Source organism: Acomys russatus, chromosome 4 (assembly GCF_903995435.1).
Source record: "Acomys russatus chromosome 4, mAcoRus1.1, whole genome shotgun sequence".
Lineage (NCBI taxonomy): Eukaryota > Metazoa > Chordata > Mammalia > Rodentia > Muridae > Acomys > Acomys russatus.
The window spans coordinates 64,924,476-64,948,999 of record NC_067140.1 but is presented as its reverse complement, the minus strand read 5'-3'; the positions used below and the strand labels follow the sequence as shown (position 1 = coordinate 64,948,999).

Here is a 24,524-nt window from a genome sequence, read left to right as displayed (position 1 = left end):
TAGCTATTATTGACTAAAAAACTGTGATAAACGAGAAAATTGTACTACTTTGGGATACATTTTTCTGTATATTTTATCTATTTTATTGACTTTTCAGTTAACAGTAAAATTCATTTGGACAATAAGTCAGAAAATAGTTTCTATGGTGACTTTTAAACAGTATCCTTTACTCTACCCTGTTATCCAGAGTCATTTTAGGCAACAAATAGAAACAAAAGCATTTATTGTGAAGTGTGAAAATTGCTTCTGTGAGAGCTCTCTCTAGCCAAGGACTGGCCTTGTTACCTGCTCTGTCTCATAACAAATTCTCCTTTTCAATGATTTAACTGGAGCCACCCAGCAAATACTGCCATACACCAGCAGTCCAAGAGAGCACAACACTGTGACTCTGAGTTACATCATAAAACACAGGTACCATTACCTATACACTGCAATGAATATACAAGAATGCATACATGTTACTTTTCATAAAATACAATTTCTAGTCAGTTCAGAGTTCAAAACTATGAGGACATTAAATAAAACACAGGTGACCCCTGTTATAGAACCAGCCATGAGATCTAAAAGGTTCTTTATTGGTACCATATACAGTGGAATAAACCTGCCATCTCAGCAGGGGGTTTGCTATGCAAGAAAAAATAGACTCTAGACATTTAAAACATTATCAGCATAATAACGACTACAAGCTCACTTGAAAACTCTGTTAAAAATGGCCACAGTCATGAGCACAATTATTGCAGTTACATCATTTGAAAGAGATTAAAAATTATGCTGCTAAAGACAAAACATTGAAATACATAAACATCACAATGATACAGCAGTAAACTCATTAACTATTTAATATGAAAAATTAATTTTAAAAGTTCTGTTAGAGAACATGGAAATTTTTTACTGTAGCAAAACATCTTATTTATATTCCTTCAGCTTCTGTGATAGAGTGTACAATAAAATACTTTTAAAAGATAAACATTCAAGTGCTTCATGTACAGACACAGTACTGCCAATGCTAATCAAGTGGTGCCCTTAGACGCGGGCTGAGCTAGTGACGGCTCTAAATGCCTTCACCTTCCATCTTACTTAGCAGTTGGCGTTACACACTAATCAGTTTTGTGCTGGAAGAGAGGATCCTAGTTAAAATACTGATTCTCAAAAGTAGCGTATATAATATTGCTTGAAACTAAACAACCATATAAAAGTGGTAACTGTTACCCTAAACAATGATTATGAAAGACAACTGGCATATACTCAGGCTGAGTGTTGTGTTCATGATGGTTCACTTTTAACAGTAAAAGTACTTTTACTAAAGCTAATATGATATGTATTCCTATACTACAGTCTCTTGAAGTTACAAAAATATTATATAAAATACCACAGACTTTAGAGGATATAAGTTCATGTGGTTCTGATACTAGCAGCTGAAAAATGTTTATAATTTAAAAAATAAACTATAGAGGTAAACCAGTTACAAAACAGCAGAGGACTGTGACAGTCAGCGTGAGAACAGCTTAACTACACAACAGCTAACAAAATGGTGACGCAGTTGGATCAAATGTCTTAAAAACCTCTTTCAGAGATTTGTCATCGGCTTCTGTACTGGGATCCTCATCTGGGGTTGGGCTTGCCTGTCCTGGCTCTCTTGCCTGCCTTGGATCACCGTATGGAGGTCTAATTAAGCCTGTTAGGGCCTGAATGGGAAGACTGTGCACAGCAGGGACCGGAACCTTATCAGCACTCCTGAGAATGTCCGCCTGCATGTCGGCTGGCCCAGTGACAGGGACCTTCACATCTGCAGTAGGTTGCTGTGGTGGGATCACTTCTTCAGGGGAAGGTTCGTTTTTATCACTACTTTTCAAGCCACCTTTCTTCTGGTTCTCTGCATTTTCTCCCGAAGAAATGGTGGATAGCTCTGATGCAGACACTGACCCCTTGTCTCTAGGATCATACAAACTGATGCCACTAAGAACAGAACTGGAAGTTCCCAGTGGGAGGCCATCAGAGGAAGAGAGTTTGGGGGCATATGGAGGAAGAGTCACAGGGCCAGCATTAATAGGTACTGCTGTTGAGGGCTGTGACAAAGCAGGGTTTGATTTAGCTAAGGGTGGGGCATTCTTTGATGCATGTGAGTCCTTCAAAGCCACTTGATGAGACTCTGTATTGGACAGTCTGTGAAGCCGAGGATCAAAATGCTTTTGCAGCCTAGGGTCTCCTAATTTACCCCCTGAACTATGTAAGTCTCCCAACGGCTCTAAGTAGCCCTCTCTGTGTGTTAGATTCATTTTGGTTTTGGCTGCTGATTTTGGATCAAGGGACAGGGCACTTTGATGATCATTTTTTGCATTCCATAACCTATTGAGCCTCTGGTCAGCTATAAGCGGGGGCAGAGGTAAATTGATTGAAGATACTGGATCAGGTTTAGGTAAAGGTACTGGGAGTAAGTCTTCTGGAGCCCACACAATGTGTTTTGCAAAGTTGGGTTTGGTTAGAATAATGTCCATTTTAATATGACTGAATTGTCTTAACTGTGACCTTGGATCGTGGAGTGCTACACCAGGTGAAGCATCCAAAGGTATTAAGAAGGCTTTTTCTCTCAGTTCCCTTTCTGTATCTTCATCATCATCATCTCTTCTTTTGGGTTTACAATTTGCACCAGCATGTGCATGATGTAAATCAGACTTTGCTCCACTAACTGAGGAGCCCCCGGGAGTATTTCCATTCCCTCTTAATTTCCGGGGATCCCACGCAAGTCTGAGATCCACTGGGGCAGACTCACAAGGCTTTCTAATATCTTGCCTTGGGACAGTCCGAAGCCTTGGGTCGACCACCTGACTTCCTTTTCTTTTCTCTTTAGCCAGTCTTGGGTCAGTAGGAATGCTGAGCTCTGTGGGAGGGTGTTGCTGATTTCTGAGAGTTCCTGTGTGTTTCTGCAATGTCCTCAATATTGACTTGACACCACTTCCTTCTTCCTCTTCACTGCTGGAATACCAGTTAACTGTATCATCTAAGTAGAGAAGAAGCTGGTGGTTAAGAACAAAGCATTCATGTGTAACCTTAAGGCTACATACATACTGAACTTATTTTAATCACTAAAAGGGATCCCCACCTATTTGGCTACATGAACTCTCACCTCTGAACAATTGTGCCAATTTCTCCACCCTAGTAACAATAAAATTTAGACAGTTTCTTATTCAAGTGTGTTCGCAATATTTAAAATGTTCTATAAAAAATAGAAGGGCTGCTGATCCTCCATCAACTGGTTTTAGGTACATGTAAGGCAAATTGTATATTTCAAGTAAACTTTCTGAACCAATACTCTATTTGCCATCTTACTTACACTTACGTATAAATGTAACTTTTGCAACAGTTATTCAAAGCCTATCACTGAAGCTAGAAACAATTCTAAGAGGAGGTCTACAAGGCAAACTAGAAGTACACGGGGCAGAGGAACTCATTTTCACATTTTAACCTAGTTCAAAAGACAAGAAGTATTAAACCTTCTTCCTTGCTTGATGCCCTATGAGTCTGGATGGCAGCTGGTTCTTCATCTTGGTATCTCTGAGTCAATCGGATGAAAAGAGCTCTCTGAACGGCAGGAGGGAGCCCTGAGGCAGGCAGAGGGCAGGGACACATATTGCTGCTGCTGTTGGGCCCACTCCCCAGGTTAGGGGAGCCGTGAGCAATAGGAGGCTGCTGCTGGGCAAACTCTTCATGCCACATTTCATCTACAGACACAACAGAAGAGAGACACTGTGAGTTCAAACTTCACCAAAGCATAAGAGACAGGAGGTCTCCTAATCACCATATTAGACTCCTACGTTGTAGAATTAAATATTTAAAATAAAGTTAAATTCTATGGTTTTAAGTTTTCTGTTTTTAAATATTATTGAAAAGTTTATTGCAACAGAAGTTAGCTAAAGGTTTGTTTCTACAGTTTTGAAGAAATTGAAAACATTTCAAGGCTTCAATTTCATCAATTTTACTTAATTAAAAACATATGCTTTTACGAAAAGCAAGTCTTAATATTTTAAAGTAGAAATGAGTTGACTCCAACAGTCCTCTTACCAGCAGAGTTGTCAGGTGCTTGGAAACCACGTGCAGTGTGCTGTGGGTAGTGATCGTCATAAAGCTCGGCTGGGACTTGCAGGGCCTCAGAGTCGGTGCCAAGCTGCACTTCGCCAGGCATCTGCTGGTACAGTGAAGCTGGAGGGCAGTGATTCTCTCTGGGGACTTTCATCGCGTGTCCTGGGAAGCCTGGGGAATGATAAGCTCCACCCATACTTGGTGGTGTGTCTAGCTGAACAAGCCCTCCAGCTTGACTATGAGGGCCTATCATTTCAGACGAAGCAGGTGGCAAATGTGAGCTCTCTTGAGTTGGTGGACCAAGAGGCCCCACACATGGATGATGTGGATGATGTCCAGGGGAGCCTGGGTGCCTCACAGGACTGTCACATCCTTGGGGCACATTAGGTCCTGGACCTGGACTTGACTCAGAACTGTACATATGCTGTGGACAGGGACTGCTTTCCTCAAACTGTGGTCCTGGGGGTGAGGCACTGTTGTAAAAAGCTGGTGGTCTGTAACACAAAACAAACAAAACAGTATTTTTCAGTTCAACAAACAAAAAAGTAATGCTCCTAAAATAGTTACAAACTAAGTATCGTCTTTATATTCAATTAGAATCCCGTGTGTTTAAGAGCTTGCTTATCCTATATCATTGGCAGGTAGAAACACATGTGTCTCCTGCTTTCATTTCAGACACGGTCTTTTCTAATTGCTGTTCACTACCAGCTGTTTTGAAATACAAAAAAACTTGCCAGGATAAATGAAAGTCACCTTGAATCCACACAAGGAGACTTTCTTTTTTTGGTATACATAGACTTCTTTACACCAAAACTAAAATCCTACCATCTAAACATACAGTTCTAACCATGATCTCCAATGGGAGTTATTATACTGCTGGCATACGAAAGACTTCACTTTTAATACAGACTTATTAATTCATCACATCTAATAGTTTTGTCAGTTCATTTTTTGTTTTATTGAAACTGCCCAGTGATGAATCTCCCACTACATTTCTAATCTTGATGTAGTTATATCTTTCTCTTAGTTCATTTATTAGAATATGATATATAATATTAGCAAACTGGTGGGTTTTCCTGTGCATTTTAAATTTGAGACAAAGTCTCACTGTATAGCCCAGGTGGCCTGGGCCTCATAATCCTCCTACTTAAGCCACCTATCCTATTTGCTTTCTATTGCTGTGATAAACACTGGGGGGAAAGGGCTGACTGCATCTTACAGCGCAGTCCATCATGAAGCGGAGCTGGGGCAGACACTCAGGGCAGGAACTGAGACAAAGAGCATGGAGGGACACTGCCTGCCTGCTACTGGTTAGCCCATAGCTTCCTCAGCCTGCTTTCTTGTCCTAGGGCTAGCATCACCCTCAGTGAGCTGTGTCCTCCCACATCAATCATTAATCAAGAAAATGCTTCTCCAGTCTTGGCTATAGGCCAATCTGATGAAGGCCTTTTCTCTAAGGTGTCCTGTTCCCAGATGACTCTAGTTTGTGTCAAGTTGACAAAAACACCTAACCAGCACCCCTTGTAGCTCCCAAGTTCTGACAGTACAAGCGCATTTACCACCATGTCTGGTTCTCTTAACTTTAAGTGAAATACTGTGAGCTCACATTAGTTGTGATGTTTAGTTTCTTGTTCCAGACCTGCTGAGCTATCAGGGTTAAAAGAGTAATCAATAGCAGAGGCCTGGGGACCAAAAGATGGGAATCAGCGCTGAAGTGGCCTTGCTAGAAAATTAAAACTGAATGCAGCCTATCCAGAGGTGTTCCTCTAATGCCTTAAGGAAATACTCTCAGAAAGAACTCCTAAAAATGCAAGCTCATAAGCAGGGGGCAAGAATGCCAACTCCATGCACCAGCAGTTCCCCTCGGGGTTACTATATGGCCAAGTGTCTAAAGTTGTGAAAAGTTCTATAGAGAAAAACACCAGAGTAAGAAAGAAGGGCAAAGGCAAAGAGAAAAAAGATGTAGCAACCCCAAACCGGGCCAGACAACTGCTTTTCTGCCTGCGTTTAACCATGCAAGGGACCTGGAATCCTCCTCAGTATCTTAATGCGAGCTTTAGGGGACAGTGCTGCCATTTTGATGGTTTACTTACTTCTTCCCAATTTTATGTGCTAGATCCACAGTAGGTTTTACAACTATTTCAAAAAGAGATGGAATTTTCTTCATATCATCAGAAAGATCTGTCTCAAAACTGTCTTCAGGATCAGAAGAGGGAAAATGCTCTGCCGGGGTTGGCAGAAGCCCCACTCCAGGGGGCGGCTTGGGGAGAGGAGTGATGCCCCGCTTTCTAAGCTCTTCCAGCTCTCTCTCATCCTCATTCAGGAGCTCTTCGCCAGCATTCAGCACCTGCACGGTTGGAAAGGTTAGCACTTCAGAACGAGCTTTCCTCCTCACAGTTAAAACCAAAATCTTCAGTAGGATATTTGCATTACAGAGAAAAAACTAACACTAAAATTTAAGTGAATTAGAGATAGGTAACTACTTTTGATATTCAGAGAAAATTTTAAAATGGTTTTTTAAAGCAGTCAAACATAGAAGATAATTTAGTCTGAAATCTCTCTGGTTTTGGTACACACACACACACACACACACACACACACACACCTCTTTGGTTTTGGTATACACACACACACACACACACACAACCACACACCTCTTTGGTTTTGGTATACACACACACACACACACACACAACCACACACAATCCTTTTGTAATCATGCACCTGCAACCTTCTCCTTTACCTGCATGTACTATATATACACAACCCTCTCCAAATAAGTATCAAGCAACCTCAGAACCCTCTAGAATCCCCATATACTTGGCTAATATACTCTCATCTCTGAGCAACACTACAGATAGTCAAATTTAGACAGCTTTTATTCAAGTGTATTCTCGGTGTTCAATATGAAAAATAGAAGGGCTGATCCTGCATCAACTGCTTTTAGGTACATGCACATCAGAGCAAACTGTCTTTCAAGTAAATTTTTAGTGAGAATTCTCTATTTACCACCTTGTTTATGCTTATGGACAATTGGGTGCATGTGATTGAAGTCTGGTGTCTTATGGGAAGAGACATGAGCAATAAAAAATTATTATACAGCCAGTACAGTGGTGGCGCACGCCTGTGATCCCAGCCCTAGGGAAGGCAGAAGCAGGTGGATCGCTGTGAGTTCAAGGCCAGCCTGGTCTACAAAGTGAGTCCAGGACAGTCAAGGTTACACAGAGAAACCCTCTCTCAAAACCCTTCCCCCACCCAAAATTATATGACCTAAGCTATCAAGCAAAATAGAGAACTAGGGTTGGACCAATGGCCAGTGGTGACGAGCACTGGCTACTCTTCCAAAGGATCCAGGTTAAGTTCCCAGAACCCACATGGCACCTCACAACTATCTGTACCTCTAGTTGCAGAGGATCTGACACATTTTTCTGGCCTCCAAGACACTATGCACACCTGTGGTACACATCCATGCACATGCACTGTAAAGAGGCTACCTCCTCATGCTATATTTCCCCTCCTCCTGAGCCCACTCACGCAACCCATGGTCAGTCCTCACAGGCGCCGCTCCAGCCTGTGCTGTCCTTTGCACCGAGACAGCTGCAGTGCTACTTTGCTGACTGTGTATGAGCCCTTTGGATAAAAGGCTGAGAATCTAGAAAGCCTGAAACCTGGGAACAGTTTGGAGTATTGCTCAAAGTAAATTATTTCTTTTAGAGTCAGAATAGGGAACACATTAAAATGCTCTCAAATTCCTAGACCAATAATTCTATTTTCCAATAAACTACATTAATAGGACAAAACATACAAAAATTCCATTTTTAGCAAATTAATAAATACTCTTTATAAAAGGATGTCAGTAAAACACAAGGAAAGATCTAACAAATAATCAATGGTGCCAAACACTACTCACTTTGTCCAAAAGTTTCTTTGTTTCCTTAGTCAGATCATCATGGGAAAACTTACAATTGTCTCCTTGGTAGCACTTTGCTCCACTATGATAGAACTTGCAAGGAAATTCACATAAACAAAAACATTAAGGAACAAACCAAGTAAAATCAAAGATAATCGTGTGCATGCATATCTGTCTGTACCTACAGAGGACAGATGTGAGCACTGCATGTCTTCCTTTACCAGTCTCAACCTTAATTTTTGAGACAGATTTTGACACAGAACCTGGAACTCACCATTCAGCAACCCTGGCTCGCCGGTGGCCTCTATCACTAGGGTCACACACATGCCATTGCACCCAACTTTATACGGGTCAAAGAGATATGAATTCAGCTTCCTCATGCTGACATAGCAAGGCCCAAGGTCTAGTCTTTTTATTTATTTATTTGTTTGTTTGTTTGTTTTCATTTTTAATTTTTTTTTGGAGACAGAGTTTCTCCTTGTAGCCCTGGCTGTCCTGGAACTCACTCTGTAGACTAGGCTGGCCTTGAACTCACAGAGATCCGCCTGCCTCTGCCTCCCAAGTGCTAGGATTAAAAGGGAGAGCCACTACTGCCCAGCTCCAACGTCTAATCTTTTCATTCAAAAAAAGTACCTGTTGCAAAGCTGGTTAACTTCCGGATATCTGCTGTGCAACAGTCAACACTTACATGTTAAACCTTCATAACCATTGTTAAGAAAATATATCTCATTTAAGCCATCTTAACACACACACAAAAAAGCTAAATCAATATAATTCTATTAGTACTTACTATACTGAAGAATTTGTAATCACATCTAATAACTTACTATAAATCATTATTTTACTAATGAAAACATTAAAAAGTTTAAACTCTTATTCTATAACTACAAATATTTTTCTCATTTTTTATTTAGTGCTTTGAAAATTCTGTTCAGAATGTTTTGATAATATTCAGTCCTCAACTCTCCTCAGATACACTCCCTTTTCTATCCACCCAACTTTGTGCTCCCTCCAAATAACCAAAATCATCAGGTCTAATTTGTGCTATCTGTATATTCTTGGGAGTGTAACCTTCTGCTAGAACACAGTCAGCCTACCTAGAAACATGCTTTTAAAGAAAAAGACTCAGCTGGGTGCTATGGCACATGCCTTTAATCCCAGCACTCGGGAGAAACAGAGGCAGGGGCTTTCCGTAAGTGAGAGGCCACCCTGGGATACAAAACTAGTCCATCTACTGCCTTTGTCTCTTAATATTGTTCCAATCACTCTTCCCTGGGGTGGGGAGGGGACATGCATGTCCCACTTGGGCCTAGCATTCCAGTCTCTCCTTACTCCCTTCACCTTGACTGCTTGTGTGTCTGTGTTAATCACCATCTACTGCAAATAAAAGTTTCTCTGATGAGGGTTAAAAGATGTAATAATACACATGTTCATTGGTCCTTTCTTTCTTTACTTACTTATTTATCTTGGGGGTTTTTCAAAACAGGGTTTCTCTGTGTAGCTTTGGCTATCCTGGACTCACTTTGTAGACCAGGCTGGCCTCAAACTCACAGCGATCCACCTGCCTCTGCCTCTCTGAGTGCTGGGATTAAAGGCACACGCCACCACACCCAGCTACACATGTACTTTAAAAAGAAAAACATTTTTGTAACAGTTATAGAAAATATTGTTGTCTTTTAATATATAGGTACCATTCCTTTCCAATAATCAAATATAGAGCACAAAAAATTATATAGGAACACTTTTTTTTAATCTATGAAGGAAATAAAGAGGTCTGGAGATATCATGTTAAAAATAAAAATTCCAACAATTAAAGCCACAGACTAATTTTACTTTAACTTTTAAAGATAAATTTCTAAAGAAAATACAAAATCTAGATGTATAGTGAAAATGTACTATTTGGGGGCGGCAAACATTTGGGAAAGACCTGTGTGGTTTAAACAGGTTGGACATGGTGGTACAAACCTTCAATTTCAGTACTTGGGAGGCAGATACAGGTGGGTCTTTGTGATTTCAAGGCTGGATTGGTCCACATCCTCTAGAATTCTAGGGCAACACAGTGTCTCCAAAAAAAAAAAAAAAAAAAAAAAAAAAGACAACAAGAAAACCCAAAATAAAACCAGAATGACAAACTCAAGGGAGAAAAATCATGTCTAATTCTGGCTAATGCAAAAAACAACTAATAAATTTCAAAATCTTAATAAAAATCTTAGTAAAATACACTTACTTTGATTTTAAAAACCCACGTTAAGACAAATATTATGTCTGCCCCAATAACTATTACTTAACATTACTATAAAGGCATACTGAGTATAATGAAAATGAGGCAAGTCATGGTGGCGTGCATTTGTAATCCCACAAGGCCTAGGAACTCAATGGCGCCTGAGGAGTGTGAGGCCAGTCTGGGCTATACAGTCAAACTGTCTTAAAAACAAAAACCAAACAACCAGGACAAAAAACAACAAAATATAATAACATACAATGAAAGTAAATGAAATAAAATGTCATTTATTTACAGGTGACATGAGTCCCTAAGAACAGAGTAGAAACTTTTAAAAATAGAATTTGGTATCTGGTTTCTAAAGAATAATATTAAATTTGAAAGCAATATATTTATATTTTCTTAGCTAAGACAAAATATATTTTAACAAAAAAATTAGGTGTATTTGCCAAGTTACATAGCATGTGGACTCTTTTAGAAGACAAAGAGCACCATGAATAAAGGTGTGCCATTGTGAGCGTGTCTCTCTTACTGCTTTGCTAACAAGTGGGGCTCCTGTGAATCTGATGGCTGTTATCTTGGTCGGGCTTTAGTTATATTCTTCTTACTGTGAATAACATAAAGCATCGTCCCATTTGATTTTTGACCAGTTGTTTCTCTTCCTGTGAATCATCTTTCTCTTTGTTCCCAATCTTCTCAATCTTTAGGGAATTCTTGCAGCAATGCATTTCTTCTTACTAAGTTATATAAATAAATAATTTCCTATGTCCTAATGTGTTTACTTAGCGTGTAGGTTTCTGTTATAAAGATTTAAACTTGCATGTAGTCAAGTTTTTAGTCCTTTCCCTGACTGCTTCTAGGTTTTTAGTCACAACAAGGTTTTCTGTTCCTATATCCCTGGGCACTGTGCCTATCTGAAGCGCAATGGCTGACAAGGCTGGGTTTATATCATATGTCATTTTAAATCTAAAACCAAGCACCAGGATAGGAACTATGTTTTCTTCAAGGCTGCCAATACAAATAGGCAAAACTCTAAGAATGTAACATTTATATAATTCCTGATTGTGTCATGGTTCTTCTTGCTTTAGGTAGTTTATTGTATATGTGTGTAATATTACAAATGTATGTGTAAAAAATAAAAAACATTTAATAAAAAAGAAAAACAATGAGAAAAAATTTTAAACCAAGCTAAATTTTCTAGATTGTATTTATGACGTTTAAGAAACCACCCTGACAAGATATCATTATGTTGGTTGATACACACTTTCTATAAAGGATATTATGCATGTAAATGCAGTTATCGCCTTTGGTACAATATCCCTGTAAATAGTATTTACAGATCTCCTTTTTCTTCTCCAATTCTGCATCATGATCAAATTTACAATGATCTCCCTGTTTAAACAAACAAACAAAGCAGAAAAAAAGAATTTGTTTACGTTCTCTCCATGTGTTCCATGGTCGGGTTCTGGTTGTTACCATTAGTTGTAGATACTAAGGCACGAACAAAGCAGATATCCCCTCTGACCTCCTGCCTACGCATGTATGTTATCTCAGGGCTCTGCCAGTGTCTGACAGCACCCACCATTTCTGGCTGTAGCATGGAAACTTATTTAACATCTTGGTGTCATGTCTAAAACAAGGCTATTAGCAATAATTACTTAGTAGGCCAGTTATAAAAAGTAAACTACCATGCATCTGCTAGACCATGAATGATATATGCTGTACTGTCAGACAGCCACAACTGTATCTGTCACAGGTGTTAACATATCTGCCAGTTAAATCTGTTTCCAACCAATTGTTGCTGTCCCAGAATATAATTGAATGAACTTGCATAGGCAGTAATTTAATGCAAGGAGCACTTTAAAAACCTAGCATTATTGTAACTATAAGAGCAATGAAAGAAAATTACCACCCCACAAAGGACAAAATTCTAAAGATGACTTGAAAGTTAAGATGATCTATTATGCCCCTTATGCTAACATTTACCTTAATACACCTCCCTTCCAGGAAGTATTTACAGATCTGTTTTCCTTTGTGTTCTACTGTGTGCTGGTTAATAAACTCCTGAGTCATAACTTTCCACTTCTTCCCTGGTTTGCTGTACTGCAAGAAAAAAATTCACTTGAATATAAGATATGAAATGTCAATAGGTATTATGGCATAATTACATGGATCTTGGTTTTCCACTGCATAGTAAACAAACTTTATAGCCTTATCAGCAGACGCTCAAAATGCTAGTGCTTGCAGGCATCTTCCTCATTTTGCAGGCTGAAGTATAAAACAGTCAGCAACCTGCTAGAAGGCACTTTCTTGGTAACTGTGTTTCTAGGCATATTGTAAAGCATCAGGAATGGAGCAGACTTACTTGGAAAGTAAGCAAGGTTACTTCACCTACAAACAGCACATTCTAGAAACCTATTATGTCTTGGAAGATGAACAGATAATATAGTCGTGAAAACTACAATAATATGAAAGCTCTTATCCATGGAACAGTGGCCATTCAGTAAGCACTGGTAGGTGGGGCAAGGAAGAGAGCTGGAAACGACAGACAGACAGAGTACACAGGCTCCCTATGCCTCATCTGCTCAGAACTTCTCACACACCACATGCTGACTGACACCCCCAAGAGCAGGCTGGCATCACTGATCTTACAAACTAAGCTGGGACTAAACTTTAATTTTTTTCAGATTTATTTTTGTGTATGATTGCTTTGCCTGTATTATGTCTGTACACCTTGTGAGTGTCTGGTGCCCTTAAGTGTCAGAAAAGAGGGTCAGATGCAATGAACCTATAGTTATGAATGGTTGTGAGCCATTATGTGGGTGCTGGGAATCAAGGCCCCCTGCAAAAACAAGAGCTCTTAATCACTGAGCCATCATTCAGCCCAAACTCTCAGTTTTGTAAAATTTATTATAAAGAACTTGCTAATAAAAAAAGAAAACTACACACCAAAGTTAATCAGACCCAAAGTCTTTACATCTCCATAAACTTCTAAACAAGTGGTTCTCAACATGTGGGTCACAACCCCTTTGGCAAACCTCTGTCTCCAAAAAATATTTACTTAGGTTCATTAACAATAGCAAAATCACAGTTATAAAGTTCACTTTGGGGCCTGTGAGTTAGCTTGGTGATAGAGGCAGCTGCACCAAACCCCAGGCCCTCTGGGATCCACATGGTGGAAAGAGAACCAACTTCTGCAGGTTGTCCTCTGTCCCCGTTGTGTGTTGTCACACATGAACACAAAATACATAAGCCATGATGAGAACACTGAAAAGTCCACCCTTCCCTCCACCTAACCAAATCTAAGCTAGACCACAACAGAATACAGGAACTGGGTAACTCCAAGTCAGACAGCTGCAGGAATGGCACATGCTCACAATCAGCTCAATTTAACACATATTTAAGTGATACATGAAAAGTATTTAAGTTTGTCTTTCTGATCATTTATATCCTTTCCTCCATTTCAACACTTCCAGCTCTGATAAATAAACTAACTTACACCACCTTCCTTCCGGGCCCACTGAGCTGTTATCCTGTTCCTGCTGTTTGCCCTGGGGAAGATGACCTAGGGAAGGGAAGCTCAGAGGAGAAGGAACAGAGGCTGCTTTTGCTTGGAAACGCGTCAGTGTTATTTTGAGGCTTTTCATATACACTCGTTTTATTTCTAGGTCTCTTAAATGTATACCTATATACTAATAGCATAACTGATTTTAAAAATTCTTTTGGATTTCATTTATACTCATTTGCTCTTAGTTGCAAACTTTCCATTTATTCAGCTAGTAGCATTACAATCATAATGCTTTCTTTGCAACCAAACAATTTAAAAATAAGAAGGTCTTTTCCTCCTTACACATAAGTTCTCAGTACCTCTTGAAAGTCATCCATTCCTGAAAAGACATTAGGCCCCTTAGTGACTCTTACTCCACGGTGGTCTTTTCTTCTGATTTTCTTTGGCAAAACATGTCCATGACTAATATTAAAACTTTTACTCCGATATTCTGTACCTAAAAAAGTTAAAATGTACTTCAATGTTACAGAAAAGCAGTTTAACTGACATCTATTAATTTACAAGCACCAATACATTTTTCACAGTCTATAGAGAGTCCTCCTGTTTTTCCCCAAGAGCCAGTGACAAAGTTAATCCATCTCTACCTTTTGAGAACTGCTTCCTGCTCAGAAGATCGGAGTGTCAGCTACACGGGACACAAGGCTTTTAAGGGTATCCACACCTAGAGAAGCCACGCTCGTCTCTCCCCACACCCTCTTGGGATAAGATGATTAATAAGCACTTTCTTTTTTCAGAGAACTAACCATTATATTCATATTTTAAGATAGATATAGATATCAGTGGTATATCTGTATCACACCAGATTTCTACTAATAATTTTGAATTGATATATACACTTGGCTCTTTCTGAAAACATAATTTTAAAGTGTCTTCTAGCATCACATAGGTTGATCCTAGCAGTTCAGAGGCTGAGATAATAGGAACTCAAGTTTGAGACTACTCTGGGCTACACAGTGAGATACTCTAATCCCCAAAAGTGTCCAAAAGGGTGCCCAAGAAATACAGCTTAGTGGTAAAGTGCTTGCTGGCATAGATGACACCCTGGGTTCAATTTCCAGCACTGCAAAAAATAAAGCATCTGAAAAGATGTTCAATTTTTTAAAACTTGTGTGTCAGTACTTGGGAGGTAGAGGCAAGAGGAGGGCCACGAGTCCCAGGACAGCTAGGGTTATACAGCAAGACCCTGTCTTAAAACAAGCAACCCAAACAGGATAATAAATTACAACGTAATTTTTATATTTTATCAAAGTTTAAAAAAACTAGTAAGCTTTTCTAATGATCTGGGAAATAACCAATAAATGTGTGAAAAGTTTCACTTTATTACAGGAAATCAGAGGGCTAGAAAAACGGCTCAGTGGTTAAGAGCACACACTGCTCTTGCAGAAGAGGCAAATTCCGTTCCCAGCACCTACGTTAGGCAACTCACAACCACCCTCAACTCCAGCTCTAGGGGGTCTGAAGCCTCTTCTGGACTCTATGGGCACCTGAACTAATGTGCACATATCCACATGTACACACACACTTAAAAGTAACGGATATAAAAATAAAGAAATAGCAAAGAGAGAACACACTAATTTCTAGCTCAAAAAATATAATTGGTGCTGTACAAATCTAGAGAATGTTGCATTTTTATATGTACAGTTATAAATATTGATATATCATCTTTTCAGATGTCAACTTGGTTTATGAGTAAAAATGTTATGTGTGTGACTATGTCTTTAAATTGTGGAAATTTCTTTTTTTCATAATTATTTTCATTTGTCTAGCCCAAGTTGGCCTAGAACTTCCAATGGTCTTCCAGTCTCAGTTTCCCAAATGCTAGGATTATGAGCATAAGCCACCACATGTGGTTAATAATTCAATCTTTGTGTTTTGAGACTGAATCTCTGTGTAGTCCTGGTTGTTCCAGAGCTCACCACAGAGACCAGGCTGGCATCAAATTCACAGAATCCTCCTGCCTCCTCCTCCCTGCTGTTGAGATTAGAGGTGTGCATAACCATGCCTTCTTTAAACCCTACTCTTTTTTAAATTAGATTTATTCATTTTATTGCATGAGTGCTTCTTGTATGTATATATGGGCACCGCATGCACGAGTGGTGCCTTCAAGGTCAGATATGGGCATTGGATCCCCTGAAACTGAAGTTACAGACAGTTATGAGCTGCCATGTGGGAGCCAGCAATGGAACCTGGGTCCTTTGCAGGAGCAGGAAGTACTCTTAACCTCTGAGTCATCTCTCCAACCCTATTGTTCATTCTTAAGTAAAAATAAAGTTGACAAGATACTTTCTGACATATGTATGAATACAATTTTTTCAGGATCAATTACAAAGTTTGGAAAAATAGGGTAAAAACTATATCCCAAATAATTACCATCCTACCAAACCAATCTAATGATTTGTTTAAATAAATTGTGGTATAGATCCTAATTTGGTACATCTACCAATTCAATAAAATGTAGGTGTTAAAAGCTACTTGTTAGTTCAAGAATAACTGGGACATTATTCATAGCTAAGAAGAAAAATAAGTTGTAAAAATATGTATAATTTTGTTGTTATTGAAAATAATGATGGAGGCTGGAGAGATGGTTCAGTGGTTAAGAACACTTGATGCTCTTTCAGAGGACTCAGGTTTGATGCCCAGAAGCCACACAGCAGCTCACAACCTTCTGTAAAATCCAGTTCCAGGACGGCCAATGCCCTCTTCTGGCCTGTAAGTACACTATGCGTGTGTGGTGCATAATGGTGCATGTGTTGGCAAAGCAAATGAAAATAAATATTTTAAGGTATGACTGGAGCCTGGTGTGGTAGCACACACCTTTAATCCCAGTATTCAGGAGGCAGAGACAGGCACATCTCTGAGTTCAGGGGCTAGCCTGCTCTACATAGCAAGTTTCAGAACATCTAGCGCCACACAGACAAACTGTCCCAAAATGAATGAATGAATGAATGGAAAAATTATGGAGAACGTATGCCCAAAATACTCAGTTATTAAGGCTAATTAAAACCTTATATAGTTACTAGTTTCTTCATTTACCTAGCAGCTTGTCCTGGTCTCTCTAGGGACCACACACCACAATATAGCAGATAAAATGCATTTCTCTAAAGTATATTCTTATTGGGGCTGGAGAGATGGTTCAGTGATTAAGAGCACTTGCTGCTCTTGCAGAGGACCAGGGTTCAATTCCCAGCACCCACATGATTCAATTCCATGCCCTCATCTGGCTGTAAGGGTGTCAGGCATAGGCATACATGTAGGCAAAACACTCATAAGCATAAAATGTAAATAAATCTTGGAATAATTACATTCTTGTTTTCATCCTTAAAGGATGTCCACAGTCCTATGTACATTTGCATGGCAAAGATAACTGCTGTATTTTAAAGACTAATTAAAGAACAGCTTCTGATATCTGTCTTTATCAGTTAAAATAGAAGTTAATAAGTAGCATAAAGGAGAAAAATGTGTGCTGGCGTTAAATATGTTTTACTGTAATGTTACATACATTTAAAACTATTAGAATTACCTTTCCAGTTGAAATATTAACATATCATACAGCGTGAGACAGTTGCATATGTTTAGCCTCAAGGTCTAAGTCTACACAGTTCAGAAAAATTAATTTAGAAACCACAGGAATTAGCTAATTTTGAAAAGGAGCTGAGAAATTTGTGTCACTGTAGACTACATGTTCTCACAGCTAAGACGGACTCCCTTTAAACTCACCTGGCGGGCTTCCTCTAGTTCTCTGCTTTTTCCCTGATTCTTTAGAAAACGATGACCCTGAGGATTCCTGGGATTGTCGATAGTATTTCAGGTGACTGGAGAAATCTTCTTCTCCTTCCTGGTTGTAGTTACCAAAGTTGTCATCACTGTAGTTACCAAAGTTGTCATCACTGTAGAAACTGGACTCGGCATACTCTTTACTGTTAAATTTTTTGTTATGTTGTCTCTTCTTTGATGTCATATAACTTCCTGATATACGTTCACGCTATGTAAAAAACAGACAATCGTTATCAGAAATGTTCAACTAGTGGCAGCAACTGATAACAACATGGAACATCTTCCCCAGAAAGTTTAGAGAACAAAGGATACAAGACAGGTTAGCTCTGACCACATTAGTACTTCCTGATGACCATATTTAACAGTAAGTCAGTACACTAAATGCCACTTGTATTATTAAATGTGATACTTTTATTCTTTAGCTTTTATTTTCCATGTTCTGTGTCTCAATAGTCATAAGCACACAGATATTTTAAAAGCCATGCCATCATATATAAATTCCTTTTCCAAAGGAAAAAGTGTAAGCCCTCCAAGGCATGATGGTCAGGCCCCAACCCTGGACCTCCAACAATCAGGCTCCACCCACAGACAATGTAAAGCCAAACCCAGCCCCTCCAGACTCAGGTGGCCAAGCTCTGCCCTACAAAATAAAAAGTCAGAGCCACCAATCCCTGAGCTTCCCAAGCTTAGGAATGGAAATCCCACCAATCCCCACCCTGGATAGCTCTGCCCCCAAGAAACTCTATATAAAATCTGCCTTCCACTGAGCTCTTTGCTGCTTCTTGCCTGAGCAGAGGCAGCCAATCCTCATGTGTCTTTCCCAATAAATCTCTTGTGTGAGGTTTGTTGTGCAGTGTGACTTTGTGATACTCCTGGCTCCCTAATGCCAGGACACCTTTCCCTTCAGAGCTATAACATTCGCATTGAGGAAACCTTTCCCCTCAGACATATAACACTTACAAAAGGCCTTTCTAAAAACAAAGAAAATAGTAAAGCAGCTTGGGGAGAATACAGAAAATGTGCAAATATCAAACACTGAAAGTTCAAATACCATAGGGGCAAAGTGGGGTGGGTGGGGACAGAATAGGAGGATCAGGTGGGGAGGAAAACAGGATTGAGAGAGGGAATGTGGGAACAGACAGATGGAACTGAGGATCATTTAAGGGATGATATAAAAACCTAGTGTAGTGGAAACTTCCTAAAACGTATGATGGTGATTCTAATGAGGCCTTCTAACAATAGGGGTGAGAGAGCCCCAACTGGCCATCTCTTGTCACTAAACAAGGCTTCCAGTCCTGGGACTGGGTTGAATTCAACTGAGTTGCTGGGCAAGGAGGTGCAGTGGAAATCCCCAAGCCAGGCTGGTGCTAGGACAGAGAGCTGACAACAGGGCCCATTGTCAGGACACACCAACACAACTCACTGAACACGGAAAAGTCAAGCTGGTGGCTACATGGCACCTTCATCCCTAAGTTCTAGTGTCTTTGGTGCAGAAAAGTACTCTGAAGGCTCCCAAAAGAGAAATATGAATACCAACCCAGCCGTAAAACCTCTGACCTGTGATCTGTCTTGCCTTCAAGATATACGCGGGCAACGGTGGCACAGACCTGGGAGGAAAGCCAACCAGCGTCTGATTTGACTAAAGGCCCACTCTCAATACCACCTTGTGATCTAGACCCAGAGACTAGATATCTGAGAGACCTAGAGTAAAAACAAACAGTACTGGTCTTTAAAAAAGAAACGTATTAATAAAATGACTCCTAATGGTATTCTGCTACAGTCATAGATCAGTGTCTTATTCAGGAGCAGATGCAGAGACTCACAGCCAGAAATTAAGCAGAGAGAATCCTTGTAACACACAGCACTAATGGGATGTCTTCATCAAATCCCTCGCCTGACAGCTCAGTGAACCCCATGGAAAAGGAGGCAGATGAGCACACAAGGCAGAGGGGATGGAGGACACCAGGAGAACAAGGCTCTCCGAGTCAACTAAGCGAGTCTCATATGATCTCACAGAGACTGAGCACAGGGCCTTCACAGGACTGTAGCAGGTGCTCTGCATGCATGTTACAGCTTTTAGTTAGGGTTTTTATGGAAGTCTTGCCTGTGGCAATTAGTGGGACTGGTGCTTGTGCCTGTTCTCGGGGCTCTTTTCCTTCTGCTGGGTCACCCTGTCCAGCCTTGATGGGATGGCTTTGTCTTACCTTGTTATATTTTATTTTGCTGTGTTTGTTGTTGTCTCCTGGAAGCCTGTTCTTTTCTAATGAGAGACAGGAAGGGAGTGCATCCAAACAGGAGGGGAGGAGGGGAGGAGGGGAGGAGGGGAGGAGGGGAGGAGGGGAGGAACTGGAGGAGCAGCGGGATACACTGAATGAGAAAAAGAATCTTTTTCTTTTTCTTTCTTTTTGGTTTTTTGAGACAGGGTTTCTTTGTGTAATATCCCTGGCTGTCCTGAAACTCACTGTGTAGAACAGGCTGGCCTCAAACTCAGAGATCCACCTGCCTCTGCCTGCTGAGTGCTGGGATTAAAGATGTGTATCACTATGCCTGGCCCAAGAATCTATTTTCAATATACTGAAAGAAATGGGGGGAAATGTGTACAAATTTTGTAAAAAACAAAAACAAAAAGTAAAAACGTAAAAAAGTCAAAGACATACTGAAGTGGAAAGTTTCTGATTTCTTTGAAAACTCAAGTTGTGTCATGTGAATGTATTTTTTGTTTTGGTCTAAGTGTAGGATGTGGGAATGTTTTTCCACCACTGAAAACAGACTTGTGACCTTTGTTAGGGGAAAACAGATTCATGAGAGAGCACATGATGTTTTACTGGAAGCTGTCCTGTAAGAGGGGTGTGGTTTTTGCCAGCTGAAAAAAATCTTTGTGTGGACTCTGGAAAAGGTCTACAGTGCAAGTTCTAGGACAGACAGGGCTACATAGAGAAGCCTTGTTTTGAAAAACAAAACCAAAACAAATGAAAGAAGGACATTCCTTACAGATTAAGGGACAATCTATCATGAGGACATTACAATTCTAACCACCTGAACAACAAACACAGGTGAATCTAATTTCATAAAACAAATGCTACTAGATGTAAAGATGTACAGATTAAGCTCAGTACAATAATCATGGGTGACTTCAATATCCTACTCTCACTAGTAGATGGGTGTTTGTGACAAAAAAAAGAAATATTTGAGTTAAAGTAAATCATAAATCAAATGGACCTAACAGACAACTACAGCACAAGTACACTGCATTCAAACAATGCAAAATATATATTCTTTTCAGCAGCAGATCATGGATCTTTTTCTAAAATAAATCATGTAAAAGAACATAAACCAAAACCAGACGTGGTGGCGCACACCTTTAATCCCAGCACTTGGGAGGCAGAGGCAGGCAGATTGCTGTGGGTTTGAGGCCAGCCTGGTCTACAAAGTGAGTCCAGGATGGCCAGGGCTACACAGAGAAACCCTGACTCAGAAACTCAAAAAAAAAAATAAAAACAAACAAACAAGCAAATCCTAACAAATACCGGAAAATTGAAATAAATCCTATACTCTTGACCACAACGGAATAAAGGAACTGTAGAACATATGCAAACCCATGGAGATCAGACACCATAAAGCATACTGAAAGCCATAATATATGAGCAGAGGACCTGGTGCAGATCCAAGGAGGCCCTACGCTTGCTGCTTCCATCTCTGTGGGTTCATATGAGTATTGCCTTAGTTGATTCGTTGGCAAGCTAGCCTCGCCTATTTGACAATAGGCCAATAAAAGACATTTTCCCAAAAACCAAGTGAGTTGGGGCTGGAGAGGTGGCTCAGTGTTGTTTTTAAAAACAAAATCCCAATCATTTGACTTTACCAATGAAGACTGAGAAACCAGACACGGGGGTGAAGGTCTGCTAGCTCAGAGAGGCAGAGAAAGCACCCAGCTGATCTTCCTACTCCAGCGAAAAGCTCCTTCTCCTTCTCCATACTGCCTTAAATACCCTCAACTCAATGCCCTTCCCTGCTTTCTACTTAATCCCCGACAACTGGTTGTTTGGTCCGCCTTTTGACCTATGGTTGACCTTAGCTCTTGGATGTGTGCTAGGGCTGAAGGACACTACAAGAACTTATTAGAGTAAACAAAAAGCTCTAGGATCAAAGGCTGAGCCAAACACAATTAGAAACAGATTTTCCCAGGTTTCACAATAGGATCAAATATCCTGCAACAGCTCAGTGGTTAAGACTGCAAACTGCCCTTCCAGAGGGCTTGAGTTTTGATTCCTAGAACACAGGCAGCTCATAACCACCAGCTACTCTAGTTCCTGGGGATCTAATACCTCTAGCCTCTGCGAAATTCTTGTGCACACACCTCCCCTACATACATACATACATACATACATACATACATACATATATGCACACACACATATATATATGTGTATATATGTATATATATATATGTATATGAAATCTTAAAACAACAAACAAAGAAAAGAGCAAGCTAAGAGTGACTGAAAAATGAGTCAAAGTTGTCTTCTGGCCTTCACATGTATACGCACAAGTGCAAATGCACACACACAAAAAGAATATGAGGCTAGAGAGATGGCTTAGCAGTTAATACTGCTTGCTGCTCTTCCAGAGGACCAGCGTTCAGTCTCCAGCACCCAGATGGCATCTTAGAGCCATCTGTAACTCCAGTCTCAGGAGATCCAATGCCCTCTTTTGACCCCTGAGGGCACTGCATGTACATCGAACATAAACATACCAAAAAAAAAAAAAAAAAGAAAGAAAGAAAGAAAGAAAGAAAGAAAAAAGACAACAGAAAGATAAAACACATAACCAAACGAATTAATTTGGTTTCTAAACTCAAAAGAGATTAGTAATATCAAATTAAGAATAACGTTCTTGTTGTTATAATCCACTTAACCCTTTCACATAACCACAGCCCGTCAGTGAAACACACTTTAGCTCCTAGTATGACTGCACCACCAGCTATTGCTCTTAGCATATCAGAACCATCCTAGCCTCCTGGTTAGCACCTTGCTGCTTAGAATAAAACGACAGTTGACAAATGCATGTTCTGCTTGAGTTAAAGATAAATGTATGTGCTGTAAGAGTTAAAAACCCACAACATCCTGCTATGTTCCTTACTCCCAGACAGCTGGAAAGCCTTCAAGAGCTTCTCTACCCTAACTCCCAGCCAATCAGCTTAGAGTGCTTTGTCTAGCTACCTAGATACAATGGAGAATTAATTCTTCTCAGTCAAATGAATACACTGTACCTGAAAAAATGATTTTTCCTGCCTGGTTGTGTTTTTTCTCTTTAAAAACTCACACAGTCTGACTCCCAAGTTCAGACTGCGCCCCTGGCAGGTCAGTCTTCAATATATTTCTATCTGAGTCTGGTGCTTGAGTAGCCAGTGCTTTTCTAGTATAGAATAGTGCTTTTCTAGTATAAGATTAATTCTTATATGAGGACTTTCTTCATATAATACACATATTTAAGAAACAAGTAATGGGGGCTGGAGAGATGCTCAGAGGTTAAGGGCACTGACTGCTCCTCCAGAGGTCCTGAGTTCAGTTCCCAGCAACCACATAATGGCTCACAGCCATCTATAACGAGATCTAATGCCCTCTTCTGGCCTGCAGGTGTACATGCAGCCAGGCACTGTATATATAATAATAAATAAATAAATCTTTTTTAAAAAAGAATCAAGTAATATGTTGCCTTATGGCTGTTTCCTTTTCTAGTGCTAGGATGGAGCCTAGAGCATGCTAGGCAAGTGTTCTGCCACTCATTTTCAAAACATTCCAAGTAACATTTTTATTTAAAGAGGCCAGTGTCACATATTTTCACAATTTAAATATGAAGTTATGCTGATTAACGAGCTTCTGTACACTACACGTTGAAGTGTATCCCTCCCAAATTCCTATGCAGAAGCTCTAACCCAATGTAGCTCAGAATTTGACTAAATTTGGAGACAGGGCCTTAAAAATAAAAGCTCTACTACAATTTGACTGCTGTTCTTATAAAGAAGGATAATCTGTGCAAGCAAATGCGCCAGGGCTTGCTGTACACCGCAGCATGGGCATGTGAGAACAAAGCATCTATCTATAAACCAGAGAAAGAGAGATCTAAACAGATTCTTCCATATAGCTGCCCTTGGAAACCAACCCTGCTAGCACCTTGAACAGGGACTTCTAGCTTTCAGACTCAGAAAATGAATATCTATTGTGTGGTCCACAAAAACACCCTTCCAGTAAACTTGATATATAATGCATTCCTTATTCTCAAAGACTTGGAAATTTTTGCATGTGTCTGACAAACACGTGCTAACATGAAAAGCAGATTTTCAGGTATTTTTAGAAGAAATATGCAACTTAAGCTTGTAAATTTCCACCTTTAAATGGCGATACCAAAAACCAAAAAGCAAACAAACAAACAAAAAACCAACATGAATGCCACTTGATTACTCCCCACTGACTATAAAAACAAAACAAAGCAAAAAACCCAAGCACTGGCAAGGATGCAGGGAATGTCTCATGCATTCCTGATGGGAATGTAAAACACCACAGTCTGTGAAAAACAGCTTGATGGTTCCTCAGAAAGTTAAAAAGAACTACCAATAATTTCACTCGGAGGCATATGGTTTTAAAGACAATTTTACACCCATCTTAATAAGCAGGCTATTCACAACAGCCAAAAGTGCAAGCAACCCAAGGGTCCCTCAAGATATGAAGGGATAAGCAAAAATGTAGCAAACACAACAACAGAGTAGCATTCCTGCTTTAAAAGAACGACATTTTAATATATGCTACAACATGAATGAGCCCTGAGAACATGTGGGACAACCAGTTATGATGCGAGGCCCAGAAGAGCAAGTTCATAGACAGAAAGTGAGGAGAGCCCTTAGAGGGTGAGGAGCAAGACTGCCTCTGAGTACAGGATTTCTGTTTCAGATGAGTGAGAGATCCTGGAGTGGACCA

The 24,524-nt window shown here is 40.0% G+C and overlaps 1 protein-coding gene across 1 annotated transcript in view; it reads right to left on the bottom strand.

Annotated features, from left to right (window-relative positions):
• Positions 1-1,063: 1,063 nt before the first annotated feature.
• Positions 1,064-24,524, bottom strand: part of Zc3h6 (zinc finger CCCH-type containing 6) — a 49,234-nt gene continuing 25,773 nt past the window's right edge. The window contains exons 4-12 of the mRNA XM_051144600.1: positions 17,494-17,758; positions 14,076-14,212; positions 12,195-12,311; positions 11,489-11,600; positions 7,988-8,097; positions 6,171-6,424; positions 4,060-4,571; positions 3,492-3,719; positions 1,064-2,998 (exon numbers count right to left, since the gene is read on the bottom strand). Coding sequence (XP_051000557.1) covers positions 1,521-2,998; positions 3,492-3,719; positions 4,060-4,571; positions 6,171-6,424; positions 7,988-8,097; positions 11,489-11,600; positions 12,195-12,311; positions 14,076-14,212; positions 17,494-17,758 — 3,213 coding nt within the window. The 3' untranslated portion in view covers positions 1,064-1,520. The remainder of the gene's footprint in view (positions 2,999-3,491; positions 3,720-4,059; positions 4,572-6,170; positions 6,425-7,987; positions 8,098-11,488; positions 11,601-12,194; positions 12,312-14,075; positions 14,213-17,493; positions 17,759-24,524) is intronic.